This window comes from Acipenser ruthenus, chromosome 8, assembly GCF_902713425.1.
Source record: "Acipenser ruthenus chromosome 8, fAciRut3.2 maternal haplotype, whole genome shotgun sequence".
NCBI classification, from domain to species: Eukaryota; Metazoa; Chordata; class Actinopteri; order Acipenseriformes; family Acipenseridae; genus Acipenser; species Acipenser ruthenus.
This window is the reverse complement of record NC_081196.1, coordinates 15,655,587-15,673,710: the sequence shown is the minus strand read 5'-3', so window position 1 is coordinate 15,673,710 and position 18,124 is coordinate 15,655,587. Positions and strand designations below refer to the sequence as shown.

Below are 18,124 nucleotides of genomic sequence, written 5' to 3'. Positions count from 1 at the left end.
GTTGATGGGCAAAGACTAACTGCCAGGGGCACTGAAATACAATGCATATTAAAACTGAATCATTAGGGACAAGTTGGACTGCAGTGGTATTTTGATGCCAGTCATCTCTGGTATGTGGGATTTCCTCTTTTTCAAAAAAATAGGAGTTAATTAAAAATAGTAGTAAATACTATGCAAACAAATAAGAACACTGGGCCCTCACACCAGCTCACCATTGTGTCTGGTTAAAGCAACCTTGTCAATTGCATTGGCTAATGCCTTCCCCCTACATTGTAATCCTCACCGCACTCTACAATATATGCCAATACCAATGAGTGCTCTTGTTTATGATATTGCCAAAAATCAACATGGGTTAAATATTACACAACTATCTGCACACACATCACAAGCATGTTTAAGGAGATTTTACACAAGGCAACTCCAAATTAGGAAAACAGTATCAGACACAAAACTTTTGTTTGATACGTACAATATGATAGAATGCTTTGCTAACATCTGTTGCATGTGACTTTTGTGCTGTGAAATAAGAATCCCTTTGAAAAAAAATCAAAGCATCTCTCTTGTACAAAAATTATGGCCAATAAGAAGTGTATGCAGTTTGTTAAATTATTGCCTTTAGGTTTTATTTTAAAACACATGCAACTTATAATTAAAAACACAAAAGAAAATGTGTTGGTCTAGAAATGTAATTGAAAACAGAATGCATATGTTAGTATATAAAAATATTTTTTTTGATGTAGCCAGCCATTTGTTTTATTTATTTATTTTGCCCATAAAGAAAAATAATAGGTGTAGCGCCACTTAAGTGATGTAGTGTAAGTGGAAAATTGCAACGCATATAACCAGCTTGCATTTCTGGCATAAGCAGGCTGTTCAGCTCTTCTGATGTTTTTTTTATTTTATTTTATTTTTTTTAATAATGCAGCAGTAATGATTTATATTATGTTTCATGATATTGTGTTAAAATGTGTCTGAACCCACAAAACAGTCTTAGAAAACATTTTGTAGTTACAATTTTTTTTTCTTCTTCTTCCATTGAGTCAGTACACAAAATCAAACTGATGGCCCAATCCTGGAGATTTCCTTGTAGCTATACAATGCAGGGCTGCCTTAAATGCAACATTACAGCAAATTATCTATTGAATTAAGGTCAGGAGTCTAGGAGGGCAAAGTCATTACTTCCAATAGTCCCCTAGATTCGCCCCCATATAAATAGTTCATGCGCAAATTTGAAGTGCTTGAGGTAATTATCTCTTTGGAATGTGAATCAAAGACCATTTAGTTTCAACCCACAATAAATTGTACTACGTTCCCATACAGAATGATGTTTCTCTAGTGCCAGACTGTAAGAAAGCAAACAAACACCCGGGAGATTGTGGCATTTAAAATATCTTTGCTCTTTTTAATGATAGGTACAGTATATACTACAGCTACAGCCAAAAGCGTCATCCCCTAGAATTTCAGGATTGAGGCATAAAAAAAAAAAAAAAACCTATATGAACATCATTTTGATCTTTTATTTAAAATCATGTAATCAAAGAAACTACAAAATTATTTTGCAAAAGTCTACCGGAAGCCATAACATTAGTACAGTATTTAGATTTCTAAATGTATGGTAGATTTCTAAATGTCAAATTATTCAATTTTTGTCAGTTTTTCATTAAGTATACAAAGTGGTATGTAATTCAATAGGTTAACATAACATTATTCAGCAGGGTTCATTTGAATTTATGAAGCAAAATTAGTTAATTCTATAGGGTGATGCAAAACCTTAGCCATAGTTGTATATTACTTGTACTGTACATTGTATATAAACACACAGTAACATGATTTCTATGATGATGCCGGGATTGTATTGTGTTATCACATCCTACATTACATAATGCCAGGTAATTGATATAGGTATCATTAAACTAGTGAACGGGTAACCCTTAAGGGTTTACACTTAATCTTTTAACATGAACACGCTGATGTCATTTTTAGCACACATAATGCACGCATGCATATATCATGCATCCAGAAACAACTTAAGTAGCGTGGAATGTACATTCAGGAGTTACAAGCAAAACGGTTACTAAACTGTACTTTGTGTGTTAACACATGTCTATATATGCTTAGTGTAAGAATGTGTGCGGGGGTGCCAACTATTCAGAAGATTTCACCACTCTTATAGAAAAGCCTGTTTCAAATCAGATTTTGCTATTTATATATTATGTGGTATTTTATTTTGGTGCTCAACTTTTTTTTTCTTTCTATTTGCCCTTATTTTACAGCTTCATTTCTTTATCTCTTCCTTTTTATTTCTCCAACACACTTAAAAAAATGAATGTGCAGCATCATGTGCCAACATCAACAGGATGACACGCAAACCATGTTAGGTATTCTCATACCTGCATGGAACAGAGCAATCTGGTCACTCTGTTTCAAGCAGTAGTGTTCACTACATGTTAAATGGGTTATAACTGGGCTAAGAAGCTTTTGCAGCACAGTTTTGACTTGCTCAGATTCTAAGTAGCAGACTTGTTTCCTGTTTATTCTCAGCTATTTTGTCTTAAAACAAAATATCAGTATTTATTTCAAATCACCTTAAAGCCTGGACATGCTGGTAGCTGATGAACAGGTCTCCAGGGATAAGTGGCCTTTGTTCTTTATTATAATAGCAGCCCTGGTTTATTGCATTTTGCACCGGTTGAACATAAATGGGGACAATTACCACTGTAGTGTAATTTTCTTGTTTTCATCAAGTCTTTTCTCTCCAGTATTAGAGTATAACACCATGGTTATTGTCTTCATGGTTATATTTTTCTAAATGCAGTACCATATAAATTTGACTCAAAGGTGATAATTAATACTAGAATGTAACAGAATAGAGCTGTAGATTAAACAATTATGAAAAACTGCAACATTTTCAAGTGAACAAATGCACGTACAGTACCACAACTGATGCATAAAATGTTCAATGAGGGAAAGTTTGATGTACAATTATATTGAAATAAAACAACAAACAAAACAAAACAAACGGTTGGATTCTGTATTATTCTTTGAAAAGCAAAGCCTGACTAAGAACCAAAAGTTAAGGCACACACAGTGCATTTAATGGCTTTTCTGCAAGTCCCCAAGTCAAAACAGAAGTGTGTTTTCTTTTATCTCTGCTTTGCCCTGGCAGACTGTACGGATAACTTCATCCAACTCCTACCTAAATATACTGACAGGAAGTCCTGATCCTGGCAACATCTGGAATTCAGCATCAGCCCACCGGGTGTTCTCTCTATAGCAATGCAGTTTCACTCTCTCTGCTGCAGCTTTCAGAGAAAACCCCCTCTCTTACTTCAACTACAGTATGACCACGCAGTCATGTAAGATATAGTACTGAACTTCCCTTTTATCCAAACACAAATCGAAGTGGATGAAGCACAGACATGAATTCAGAAGGTGTGCATGTGACCGGAGTGTTTCTTTACCGGCTTAACTGCACATGCAGAGTGAAATAAGATACAAATCAAGGGAAAGCTGACGATAAACTTGCACCACAATATACCAGCGGCTCACCCAACAGCATTAAATTAGTCATTGAATAATTACGTATTTGAGTTAGTACAGACTTGGGTAAAGCTTTTTAATATGTAGCACAAAGTACAGCTACTATACAGCACAAGTAAAAGGAGAACAATTTATTTACTATGTATGTTTTTACCTTCCTTGTAAGAGAACCATTGACAATATTTGTCCAAATATTTTTTATCAGTACAAAGCTGAAGTAAATATGGGGTGATTTATTCCACAATATATTTTGTGCATATCCATTGTACAATTTACAGTACTGTACACAGTTTTTTCTATGTTGTTAATTTTGTCTGCTTGGTTTAAGATTCTATATTCAAGGGCCAATTTTTTTCCCCACAATCTACCCAGCAAGACCTCAAGCAATGAAATGCAAAATACAGCTATTTTAATTGGACTGAGCAAAGAACTCTTGTTTTATTTTTCAATCTTGTTTTCTTCATTTTAAAACAAACAAACCAAATTCATACAATATGATACAGTTGAGTCACCAATGAGACACAATGTTTATTTGGAGCTTGCTCTGTAGCCATGAAAAAAAAAAAAACGCACTCAGTTCAAAATAAATAAAATACATGCACTGTAATTACTGAAGAGTAATATTGCACACACATACAATTTTGTTTACCTACACACACACATACACACACACACTCATTTGATGCAGACAATGTGACACAATGTGTAATAATGTCCTGTCCATAAGGGCCATTGAATATAACACATTAGGGAGTAACTGTTCACCAGTAATGGGACAGCAAGGACACTTGTAAGTAAAACACTGCAGTTAAAGACTTGGATCAATATTAATGTGACTTCCATTTCATGCTTGCCCAATTCCAATAAGCTGACAATATACTGTGATTATGTGAACTGCCTCCAAGTAACACAAAAGGTTATTAAAGTAAGAGGGAGGAAATAGAAAGCACTTTTTATGCTGACAGGTCTACTAATAGACAGCGCTTTTGAAGGAACCAAAATGCGAATTAAGCCGACAGGGTATAGAAACTGAATTCTAATTAACCTTTATTCATTATTAAATAGACAAACCACAATTAAATTACATACAAATAAACCCTATTAAACTTACTAAATCAATAGGTCTATAACCTTTAGTGGGCTCATTGTATAAGCTTCAAAACCTGTAATCTAAACATCTGCAGTTTTAAAAACATGCTGTTAAAAAGTCAACATACTATACATTATCTAAGAAACAAACTTATACAGTCCGTTTCACTTCCAAAGGTACAGTAGCTAAATGTTTCTTTATTGCTATTTTTTTAAATGACACAGACTTCACTTTAAAGTAATTTTAGCTCACAGCATTTAAAATATCTGGGCAGCAATCAATTCATGACAGTGATTACCAGGAGTTCACAACAGTGCTGTTTTATTTCCTAATTTAGGTTTAATGTTCCATGTTTTAGATCCATAATGTCTTCTTTGAGTTGGATGATTAATATAAGCTGAATATAAGAATATATAAATGATGTAGTTTAAGATGACAATTATACTGTATTGGACTGTCAATTTCTGACTAAGTAACGAGCAAAAAAAAATCTAAACTACAGCTAATGCTAATAATGTTAGTGTATAAAACTGAACATGATCATTATTTTTAAGGTTTTGTTTGTTGGACCATTTGTTCTAAATCTGTAATATCCAAAACAACATTTTTATTTTTTTCTCTCAAGTAAAACCAGCCCAATGACTACTTGCCCCAAACCCAATTATTGAATAACTTTTACCCAGCATGGAGTGTTATTTTTTTTTTTATTTCCACGCCTTTCTTCTGGGATAGTAAACTTTTACAGGATTTGTTTCCAAAGCGAATGCTGTTAAGCCGAAAGCCAAATCATACACTAATATTCTTGTATTCGGTAGTCAGAAATGATCAAGTATGAGATTACCTCTGGCACCCAATTTCACTTTTCAAGGTCATATCTGGATGGTTGCACATGCTTAGATAAATCAGGTGTAGAGTAAGCCCCATCTCTGAGGAGCTCAGAAACTCTCTCATCTGCCTTTCTCAGCATATCTTATTATTTTCTGCCAAATTAATTTTGTCACTGTGACTCTGTGTTTGTGCTGTGCTAGATCTGCCTGCCCTTTAGTGCAAAGCCTGATCAAAGCCATTTAACTTGATGCCTTTGATTGCAGCCACAAAAGGCTCTGGAAATCCAGCTCCCCATCCTCCGGTATACAGAGAAACTCCAAATGGTGCCTGACAGTCACTGTAAGTAGAACAATGCACACCAAAGCGAATGTAAATGAAGATATACATCCAGCTTGGAAAGCAACGCTTACATTCATGATTTTGTTTAAAAGAAAAATGAGCTTTAAATACCTCAAAGTGGTGTTGAGTGCAATCAAAGTGATCTTGCTGATGAAATGAGAACTGTGATATGTTACACAACGAGGGACTGTGTCCATTTTGATCAAGAAGCACTAATGATTTTTATAGAAATTGTTTATCTCCTGGTACAGCTTTACCAGCTTGAAAATGCAAAATATTTACTTACATCATGTTCTTTTACATAGTTTAGAGAACTTTATTGGTGTTTGTGGCACTGCTCTTCAGTGGTTCAAGTCCTATCTGTTTAACAGAAGACAATTTGTTACCATAGGTGGCTGTAGGTCTGATGTTGGCTCCATTACTGCTGGTGTCCCTCAGGGCTCTGTCCTGGGACCTTTTTTTATTCAGTATCTAGAAGCTCCCTCTCTGTCAAATAATTTGTCATCATGGCATTAGTTTTCATTGCTATGCTGATGACACCCAAATCTACTGCAGACTAAACCTGATCCTGCTTTGGCTGTTTCTGTACTTAACTGCCTGACTGAAATTAAAACTAGGAAGCAGCAGAATCTTCGCAAGACAGAGGTCATGCTATTAGGTTCTCTGCACCAGCTGCATAAAGCTGGTAATTTTAGTTTGGTCATTGATGGGCTTGAGATTAGTCCTACGTCTGTAGTTAAAAATCTAGGTGTTAAATTTGACTACGTTATCTTTTGAGGCCCATGTTGGAAATATCTGTAGAGTATCTTTTTTTTTCATCTACAAACTATCGCTCGCCTTAGATCATCTTTGTCAATGTCTGATGTGGAGAAACTGACACGTGCCTTCATTTCATCGAGAATTGACTACTATAATGACTTGCTTGCGGGTGTTTCTACTAATGTTCTTAATAAGTTGCTATACATTCAAAAGCTGCTGCTTGAGTTTTAACAAGAAAAATAAAGCATGACCATACAGTTTTAGTATCTCTCCACTGGTTACCAGTTAAATATAGAATTAAGATCTTACTGCAGACCTTCAAGGCCTTGAATAGCTTGGTCCATCTTACATCAAGGATCTGCTTTGCTGCTCCCCAATACAACTTGCGGTCAGCTAGAAATGACCTCCTTTCTGTGCCAGGAACACAATTACGAACTATGGGAGGTCGTGCCTTTTGCTCTTTGTCCCCTTGGAACTCCCTTCCAAGGTCTATCAGGGACTCAGAGTCTGTGTCTATGTTTAAATCGTGCCATTTTTATACATTGGCTTATTGCACTGCATAGTTTGTATTGCATTGTTTTATGTATTTTATGTTTTGTTTTTTTTTTAAATGTAAAGCACTTTGGGATTTCTTTTAATGAAAGGCGCTATACAAAATAAATGTATTATTATTATTATTATTATTATTATTATTATTATTATTATTATTATTAAATAGAGACGGCTAGTTGTGACTAATTGAAAATTGTCCACAGGGGGCTAAGTTGAGACCATCACATTTTCACTGATGACCTGTCTACTTTTATACTTTTTTATGTGAAAGGTTTGGTCTTAACAAACACTTACTGTATTTAGTATGGCCACCATTGTCAACTAAATGTACAGTTCATGACAACACTGGGAGGGACTGATCTATAATTACATTTCCAGTACTTACATACAAGACCCAAAATATTTCCACTTGAAAGTACAGAGCCACACTGAAAGCATAGATCTGCCCTCAATCACTGTTCAGCATCAGACTGTGAGTGTAACATCAGACTAAACCAAATCCTTTTCACATGACAACCGTATACATTATTCAGCTCATTAGAATCACCAAGAGGCACATGGTCTTCAACAAGTTCTCAATCAGATGGATTTTGACACAAGCGACAAGCAAATCCATACAAAGCAAAAGATAATGTTTCATGTTCCCGCCAAAAAAAACTGATAAGCAGTTTGTTTTCTGTAAGCCATTTTAAATAGTAAAGATATACTACTACGGTCATCAGTGTAAATCAATGTTTTTTAAATATGAATCCTAGAAAAAGGGTGATTTAGAAGAACTATAATGACTTCACACTAACTCACTAAGTAATATGAATGCATTTTTGCAATATCTTACAGGTCTCAAGATGCTACAATTCAGTCTGACTGGGATCAACACCTCCTTTGTAATTTAAATATAACATGTTTTTTTTTTTTTATTAGTGAATGTTATTTTGTATGGAAAATTCTTGTCTGGTTCCTAGTTAAATCCTAATACCTTCAGTTCAGTTCCATACACTTGAAATGAGTATAAAGGAAGTTTTAAGAAAAGTCACAAAGCATGAATGGTTGCATAGTCTTCTTGAACAGTTCAGCTGTTAAATAATTGGCTGTAATTGCCTGTCATTTTCCAAAGGGTCACTGGCTATATAATACACTTTAATTGCCATGCTTTTTCAGTAAGGTCACTCCTGTATTTTAATTGCTATGTCACGGCATTAAAAATCGCATGGGGCTAAAAATCGCAAGTATTAACAAAGCGAACGACTCCAGTGAGGAAATTTGTAAACCTTTATTATATATACAGGGGCGTAGCTAGGCATAGATTTTTACTGAGTCTAAAGAAACCCTGAAAAAAAACCCTGCATCCTGTTCATGAAGCCTGGAGACTATTAATGCAAACTGCAAAGCAATATAAGTCGCTAACTCTTTTTACCCAGTGACCCACCTTGGATGATGTTTGAAATTCCTACAACTGTAACTGCTAAGATTGGTGCTACTACTGCTGGAACTGGTGCCAACACTGCTGGGACTAGTGCTGCTACTGCTGAGACAGGAAAAACTGGTGCTGCCACTGCTGGGACTGGTGCTGCCACTGCCGGGACTGGTAAGACTGGTACTGACACTGCTGGGACTGGTAAGACTGGTGCTGACATTGCTGCCACTGCTGGGACTGGTGCTGACACTGCTGGGACTGGTAAGACTGGTGCTGGCACTGCTGGAACTGGTAAGACTGGTGCTGACACTGCTGGGACTGGTAAGACTGGTGCTGACATTGCTGGGATTGGTAAGACTGGTGCTGATACTGCTGGGACTGGTAAGACTGTTGTTGACATTGCTGGGACTGGTAAGACTGGTGGTGACACTGCCGGGACTGGTAAGACTGGTGCTGACACTGCTAGGACTGGTAAGACTGGTGCTGACATTGCTGGAACTGGTAAGACTGGTGCTGACACTGCTGGGACTGGTAAGACTGGTGCTGATACTAGTGCTAAGACTATGATGCCACGATTAAACACTGATTTAGAAGGCTTTACTTTAAATAGAGTTAGCCAATCCTCCTATGGCCTGATCTATCGAAACGCTGTAACACTTCCTTAGGACATGTCTCTGTGGACATATGGCAGGTCAGGCCATTCAGTCTATGTGTACCCATACTGCCGCGAGAGCAACCAAACATATCGAAAGGATGCACTCAGTTAAACTCTTTCTCGTCATGAACAGGGGCCGTAGGAATCCGTTTGCTGCAGAAAATACAGATTGTCTCTATGCTGTCCGAGAATTTTTAGTTTTACACTTGGGGCGGAGCAAAAAACATGCAAGGCTTTTTTTTTTTGTTTGTTTGATAACCAAACCAATACACATCATATATAATCATCAAAGCAGACAATGTTGCTTTAAATGTACATAAATACACTTTAAACTGCTTCTGGTGTACAGAGGTCAAGGTTGAACAAGGTGCGCGGTCACATTCATGCTGGAAGTGGAACGTAGCTGCACTTTACTTCAGTATCCAGCCCGTTGTTACCACTTAACAAGCTGTTTAAATATGCTGAAAACGATTTTAAAAAATACCGGCTTTATGAAAACATATCACAGCTAAACATCACATTGCACAGGTCTGTCAGCTGAAAAACAATATTAATATAAGAAATACAATCACTAAACATTCGTACCCAGTTAGCTTATTATGAAAGAAATGCGTTACAGATTGGTTTCTTCGTTTCATCTAGTATGTACAGTACCGACCCGTCCACTAAATAATATACAGGACTACCCACTGCTCCAGGGGCTGGTTGCACTAACGAGAACAAAAAATGGGATCGGAACCGAATTCTGGAGCTACATGCGGCGTAACTAGGGAAACTGGCCAATGAGAACGAGAAGTGTACATGTCTGTTTGGCGCGAAGTTTCAATACTCCGACTGTGAAATTTATATACAGCCTAAGAGCACAATAATTTTATGAATAAATGGCAAATAAAAAATAATAATACGAAAACATGTCGATTATATGCCAATCTTAAAGTAAGTGGGCACATTAATTTTAAAAAAAAATCTTGATATATTTTTGTACTTTTTTTTTTTTTTTTTTTTTTTTTTTTAAGGCAAGCCCGCAGGCGCCTGGCCAGACCACAGGGGTCGCTGGTGCACAGACCTACCCCTCCCTCCCACCGGGCAGCGCTCGGCCAATTGAGCGGCGTCCCCTGGGAGCTCCCATCCTCGGTCGGCAAAGGAATAGCCTGGACTCGAACTGGCGACGTCCAAACTATAGGGCGCATCCTGCACTCCACGCGGAGTGCCACTCGGGAGCCCCCGGGGAAAGGTTTCTGACATTCAGTGCACACTATTAAGATGTTGTTTCACTATACAACATCTTATATTTATATTCAAAATAAATATAATTTGCAAAAAAAATCATTAGCAGTAATTATCTTCTGCTTTAAATATGAACTGGAAATTAAAGCATAAGACAACATTTTTTTTCCGGTTACTTGTGATTTTCAAAATGCAAAATGTCTAATCCTACTTGCAGTTCAAAGAAACAAAAAAAATCTCACAATTACCTACCTTCTTATATTAACTTGGGTTTTTCCTACATTGGAAGCAAGGATGATCTGTGTCCTCAGTGTGCCAGTTGTGAAGTACGTACTGGCTAACGACAGCCTTAAGCCAGCCAAACTGAAGCGGCATCTTGAGACACGGCATCCAGATTGCATTGGGAAAGGACACGCGCTTTTCCACAAGAAAGCTGATCAATTAGCTAAACAGCAAGACGTTCTTAAAAAAATCAGTCACTGTCTCAGAGAAGGCGATGAATGTGTCCTACCTGGTTGCAATGCATACTGCAAAAAACAAAACTACACACAATTGCGGAGGAACTATTATTACCAGCAGCAATCGACATTTGCAGTGAAATCCCGGACTCCAGTGCTGCAGAAAAGTTAAAAGTAATTCCACTGTCCAACAATACAATTAGTAGACTGATTGATGATGTATCCCAGGATATAGAATGCCAGCTTATAGACCAAGTAAAATCCTTAGGCAAGTTTTCTATTCAGCTGGATGAGTCAACCGATATTGCTGGGTGTGCAATAATTCTGGTATTTACAAGCTACACATGGGGCGGTGACTTTGATGAGAATCATTTAATGTGCCATGAAATTCCATCAAGAACAACATCACAAGAAATTGTCAATGCATTGGATAACTACTTTCAGTCACATAGTTTCAGACATAGTATGGAATGGCAGAACCGAGTGGGGATTGCAACCAATGGTGCTGCGGCGATGACAGGCAGGAGGTCTGGCGTAGTAAAAATAGTGCAAGATCATGTCCCTGAAGCTGTGTGCCATCACTGCTTTCTACACCGTGAAGCTCAGGCCTGTAAGAACATGTCTGATGAACTTCATGATGTTTTAAATGCAGCAGTTAAGATTATGAACTATATTAAGACCAGTGCTTTAAATGCACGTTGCTTCCAGACCTTGTGCTGTGAATTAGGAGCTGATCATGAACAGCTATTAATGCACACTGAAATACATTGGCTTTTCCATGGAAAAATGCTGCAGCGTCTATTTGAGCTTTGAGAAGAGATGCATTTCTTCCACGCTGAAAGAAAGATAAGATGTGGCTTCTTTCGCTGGCATACCTTGCAAATTTATTCACTCACCTATACAAATTGAATGTAGCAATGCATGGAAAAGGCAGTAATATTTTTTGAGCAGCAGTGCAAAATTGAGGCATTCAAAGTAAAAGGTGCAACTGTGGCACAAACGAATAACAGAATGCTGTTATAAAATGTTCCCACTTCTGTCTGAATTTATTGAAAAGAACAAGAAGTTTGATGTCTCCATTACCAAACAGGTAATTGACCACCATTTTAAAAGCACTTTACGATAAGTTTCAGAACCACCACCACCACCTATCTGTGTGAAGCAGCATTTTCAGTCAAAAACAACCTCACAAGCACTGTTTGTGAAAATGTTTGGACTGCAAAACCATCACTGTTTTAATTAGTTTTATTCTTTTGGAAGTTATCTCAACTTTCTCTTTCTTTCTTTTTTCTAACAGCTGGACAGTAAGTGTCAGTAGCGGCTAGCCTAATCTTTGACAGGTTGTCAGAATGTTTGCAATGCTTGATGTTGAATTGAAAATTAAAACTGGTATTCAGTATGTTGCAATACAATTTTAAATGTTTGGTTAAAACAATTTTGTACTCATAATTAATTTGATAAACATTTTAGCAAATTCAAAGCCTGAATGCTTATATAGTGTAGTGTAGTTACAAATAAATGAAATGTCGCTTTTTGATTGGTTAAGTATTTAAGTTAAAATACAGAATAGTGAATAATTATTTTGGGTCGCGGGTTCATTATTCCTGTGTTCATTTGGGTCGCCAATCTAAAAGTTTGGGAAACACTGACATAGAGTACTGTCACTTCAGAACATTTCGTAGTGCAGTATCTTCCACACCCCACTCAACTTTGTATTATGGACACACAGATTTATTTTTGCTACTTAATCTATGATAGGGAGATGTGCAGAATTAAAGCAAATTTAAGCAAAGGCTGATCACTAACCATAGTCCTCCACTGCTTTCAGCATGACTTCTGGGTGGGTGGACCCAAAGGCATTGCGCACAAAACGCCGTCTCCTCCTCAGGTCATCTTCCCAGTAGTCGAGGCGCCAAAAATCATGCAGTGGGCTACGAAAAGACACAAGACACACGTTAGGAGGCATAGCTCAGCATGGAGTGGCTTTAAAGATAAACACATTACTCATTATTCCTTATTTGACTCTGATAACAGTGGGTGGGTTACAATGTATTTTATTTCGCACAGCGTACTATGGTAATCAAACAAATTCTGGCACTTATTTAACACCATAATAGCATTAAGCCATTCAGCCAAGCCTCTTTCACAAGGCTGTACCGACTGCTCAAGACATAAATCATGGAAAGACCATTAACAAATACAGCATCAAATTACAAGTATAAATGGCACAGCTTGCTTTCTTTTTACTGTGTTTTTAACAAGGCTTGTAAATCAAATGAGAGAACCTCAATGCAAACAGCAGGCAGTTTAATGACCAGGGTCTCTCTGCAGACGAAGCCTGGAACTATAAAATACTGCTCCACTTGCATATGTGGAAACATTATTAAAATAACGTCTTGAAATATTCATTGAAATGATTCCCTAGGCCCCCCCCCCCAGCAACCAAAATAAATTTGCATATTTATTAATTATTAATAACATTGAATTAGAGCTCAAAAAAAATTTCAGCATGTGGTAACCATCTTTGTAAATTATTATTCCAACATTAGCAAAGAACGAAGATAATTTTATTGCTTGCAGCTAATGCAAACCATTAAGTGCAAGGGCCAACATCAGGTTACTAAGTGCTTCCCTTTTCAAGTGTTCTTCAGCTTGGAGACATTTCAAACGTTTAAAGCTTTTGTGTTTAAGAAGGGCCTGGCTGAAAATGCCTTAACCAAATTGGGAAATCTAAGTAAAAAACAAACATATGTCTAAAAGTAGAGCATTTACAAGTGAAGACGACTAAATATGATTTTTTTTTTTTTACTTTCATGACTAACCTGCTATAAAGGCAAGTGACAGTATATAACTGCCATTAAATTTAAGAATTTTAAGTTCAATATTATTATTATTATTTATTTTCTTAGCAGATGCCCTTATCTAGGGTGACTTACAGTTGTTACAAAATATCACATTGCAAAACATCACATTATGAAATATCACATTATAAAATATCACATTACAGATAAGAGCAGTTATAAAATACAATAAAGTCAGTAGTAAATAGGATCAAATTCAAATAAGACAAATACAGTAAATAATTATGTTTGAGATGATTTTGACTAAGAACAGTTACATGTATTCTAAAAAATATTTGCCCATAAGAGTAAATTCCATTAAGAGCAAGTAGTAAGTACAATAAATGGATAAGAACGACTTCAATTAAGAGCAATTACAAAATAAATGTCAATATGGTCACCTTTAAGAGTAAAATCAAGTACAAGATACAAAAATAGCTATAATTGAGAGCAGTAGTAGAATACAACAAAGTGTGGTGCAGTTAAGTGCAAATACAAGGTGATGCAAGTATTGATACAATTGGGTGCCATATGGTCCAGTAGTCGAGGGTTATGAGGTTTACAGATGCTGTCTGAACAGGTGTGTCTTGAAGTGCCTGAAGGTGGTCAGGGACTGAGCAGTCCTTATATCTGTGGGTAGGTTGTTCCATCACTGAGGGGGGGGGGGTACAGCTAATCTGAGGAGCGGAGGGAGCGAGAGGGAGTATAGGGGGAAATAATAGTCTGGAGATGGGAGGGAAAAGACAAGGCGAGCAGCAGAGTTTTAGATGAGCTAGAGCGTTTGGATAGCGGAAGCAGGGAGGCTGGCTAGGAGTTGCAGTAGTCAAGGCGGGACATTACCAGGGCCTGAACTAGGAGCTGTGTGGAGTAGTCGGTGAGGAATGGGCGAATTCTGCATATGTTGCTGAGGAAGAGGCGTCAGGAGCGTGCCAGAGAAGAGATGTGCTTAGAGTAGGAGAGGGAGGGGAGGGGTCGAGGAGGGAGAGAGAGTGGTGGATTCAAAAGGAATAGAGATAGAGAGATCAGTGGTGGGGGGAATATTTAGTGATGAACGCTAATGCCAAAGTTGGTGTTTTGGAACTATGTTCATAAATATTTTTTTATTAATACTGATATTTTTCTCATAATAAAAGTCGATGTATTAAGCTTTTTTTAGTTAAATATAATTCAATGATTAGGAATATAAAAATGTATATTCCTGTCATTATATTAGTTCACAAGCATTGTTGTTCCATGTCATTAAATATATTTGGAAAAAACCTCCCAGGAATCATCTTATGGTGTTGCAGGTGCCCAAGCTTGCCTCTTTCAGTACGATGCCGGTGCATTGATTCCAACTAAATCTCCTATGAAAGCCAGATAGACGCCCCTGGGCTACACCTGATTCTTTAATTATCTTGGAACAATAAATATTGTGTGCATTGACCTTAAAATGACAGTATTATTGTCCACTAATTTAATTCTTACATCCACTAGGAGACTAGAAGTGTTTCAGGAGTGTTTTAAACTTCAGGATGTGATGACTGAAACAGACAAGGATACAAAGTGCATCTGAAGAAGAAGAAGAAGAAGAAGAAGAAGAAGAAGAAGAAGAAGAAGAAACTACTTCAGATAAAAAATGAAAGAAAGAATATTTTTACTAATTTCATCACTGCTCCTCTCATCATTGCTTAGTCCCACTTCCATTTCTACTATGTTCTATCAAGTTCTACTATGTCCACAGTTTCAGTTGAGAAACATGCTACAACACACGTTAATGTTCCTCTGGGAACAGCACAGGAAGCATATGTCTGTGAACCTACATTGAGTAGACGGCTTGTATACTCTATTCACAAGCGTCTGATGCAGGACAACACACTTTGTGAAATACCAGTCTTTATCCAACATGTTTGCATTCTGCTCACACATTTTAGATTTTTACAATTCAGGAAACATCTCATGATTCAGACAGAAGAAACCCATAAACAGCTTCTCCTTAAACGCAAACGACTAATATCTTAAGAGGCATTTACAAATGTGAAGGATTTCCAAGCACAGATTTGACATGACCAACAGAGTTAAGTCCTTAGCTACTAGTTACGGATTTGATTGTGTACCCAGTTCCTGCATAATATTCAGTCAGTCTAAACAGATTAAAGTGTTATACTGGATCAAATCACAAAAGCTACCTCCTGTTTCCCTGAATAACATCAGCAAAATTCAGAAACCAACAGTCTCTGGAGACTTATCACAGCTCACAAGGGATACAGTTGATTTTCAGTTTAACAGTGTGTGAATGTGCATCTCTGCATGTATGTGCTCAGTAAAATGAAAGCCACTGTCACTGTCAAGCGTGGAAGGAATAACTGAAAGGCAAATTCTTTACAGGAATTGAGTGCAATAGTATATTTCAGATTCAAAATAATATTGTTTTAACCACTGAACTGATCTTTCATCAATAGCTTGGACACTACTGTACATTTCTTTAGTCTTAATGAATAGATTATATGTCCACTTATACAACATGTGTGGTGACAGTTTACATTCATGGTTATTGAATAACCTTTAAAAAAAGGTACCATTGGTAACCATTCTGATGTCACAATCAACATTTTTCTTCATTAAGAAACAATGCTGCATGGTTCAGTATGTGACAGTACACAAACGTGAGGATTTTTGAGCTTTTAATTAAACCGATATGCCATTACCATATTCTATTTTGTGGTCAATATTGTCCAATTTGTTCAGTTCCCAAATAGACATCATTAAGACGCATAAAGCAAAGGGTGGTCCTGCTGTGAAACATAGAGGTTAGAGAGCCACATGCAAGCCGCTAAAAACAGGCAGCATGATAGACATATGACATTAAGGTTATTAAAATGTGCAGCACACAATGGCTAGAAAGCTTTTCATTTCTAATACGATTGCCCCAAGGCTTTACTACTGCACTGGGTCAAGTTAAATGTGGCACTGAGATAGTCCAGCCTCGCACATGCTGTTCACTCTGTGTTAACAAGTTTTACCACAGCTTTGGCCCTCCTTTCCCAATCAAGTCAAAGGTAACCGTATTGCGTCTGGAACCTATTACTTTCACCTCATGCTGGCGGTAAAACAAATATATCGGATTACTTTAAAATAGCATTTCTCTCACTAAGTAGAGGTTTCATCATCTTAAATGCATTCATATTTTAAGTAACCCTATGCACTTGGATGTGTGTATATCTGTGTATAACACTTGGAGCGCTAAGAATGTACCTAAACTTCATTTTAAGCTAGTTTGTAGACAGAATGGATAAAATGTTATGCAAGTGTTTGGGTCTAAGAACCTGCATGACCACACAGCTGTATGGGAAACTGTGGTTCTGTATCAAACACCTTCTATGCCTGGATGGAAACTGAGAAAAAACATGTCGACCAAGGAGAACGCTGGTAAGGATATTCTCAGCCATTATTTTCACTTTGACTCAGGTGAAGCCAGTTCCTGCCACATGTCTTGAACCTAGACTGAGTGTGAAGCTCAGGTGGAATCCTAGTAAGCAACTGACAATGTCTATATTATCTACCAGATTGGGGCAGTGGTGCCCAATGTACAACTGAATACTCAAGTCACCATACTTGTCATATTTTTGTGTCATGCTATATATCAGTAACAGAAAAGTAAAATCCTATTTTTGATTGCAGAGCAACATTGGTGTTTTTAGGATTGGGACCTCTTCATACACAAGTGCAGGTTTTCTTGGTTCTTTCAGTCTCCATCAATGAAATAATCAAGGAAATGGTTGGAACAAAGTCCTGCGGTGGCATAGGAGATCCAAGTATGTCAGCCCTCATCTGACTAAACATAAAAATCAATATGCTGCTTTGTTGGACTTTGTTGACCTTTATCGCTAATGCACAGGTATAACATTTCAAAATTGCAGCTCTGTTAAAATAATATTTATACTGTGGGCTATTAAACCACAAAGGTAGCATTCATGCATTCATCAGGGTTTTGTCAACTGTTTTTGTACGTTCTTTACTTCATAAAAGGCAAGTCAAATGAGAACAGAAAGCAAACTTAAAAGAACATATTTTTTTCAAAGCCAACCTGGCTTACAACTCTATAAAGCAATCAGTCAATACCTCAGCAAATCTTGGCAAACTGAAAAATATTATTTGGCTGCTAAAAACTGTGTTTTATATGCTGATTGTTTAAGGGGTTTATAATATATTTAATACTCCATTATTTTTCTGAGTCTTAGAGGTGACTATTTTGGAATATCTGTAGCGGTCCACATTGAATTTCAAAACCCAATAAATCATGCTCTTCATAGCTCACCAATGACAGACTATTCATCAGTGTGGCAATCTGTAGGAATAATTAGCTCCCCTGACTTTCACATTCAACTTACCAATTGTACACAGTGACAAAAAAATGAAGCCTCACGGAAAGCAGACAAAATG

At 37.1% G+C, this 18,124-nt stretch overlaps 1 protein-coding gene across 27 annotated transcripts in view; it reads right to left on the bottom strand.

The window, feature by feature from the left end:
• Positions 1 to 18,124, bottom strand: part of LOC117972866 (neurobeachin-like) — a 355,091-nt gene that overhangs the window by 107,967 nt on the left and 229,000 nt on the right. For all 27 annotated transcript variants that reach the window (XM_059028569.1, XM_059028575.1, XM_059028571.1 and 24 more), the window contains one exon: positions 12,669 to 12,793. In XM_059028569.1, the coding sequence (XP_058884552.1) occupies positions 12,669 to 12,793 (125 nt within the window). The remainder of the gene's footprint in view (positions 1 to 12,668; positions 12,794 to 18,124) is intronic.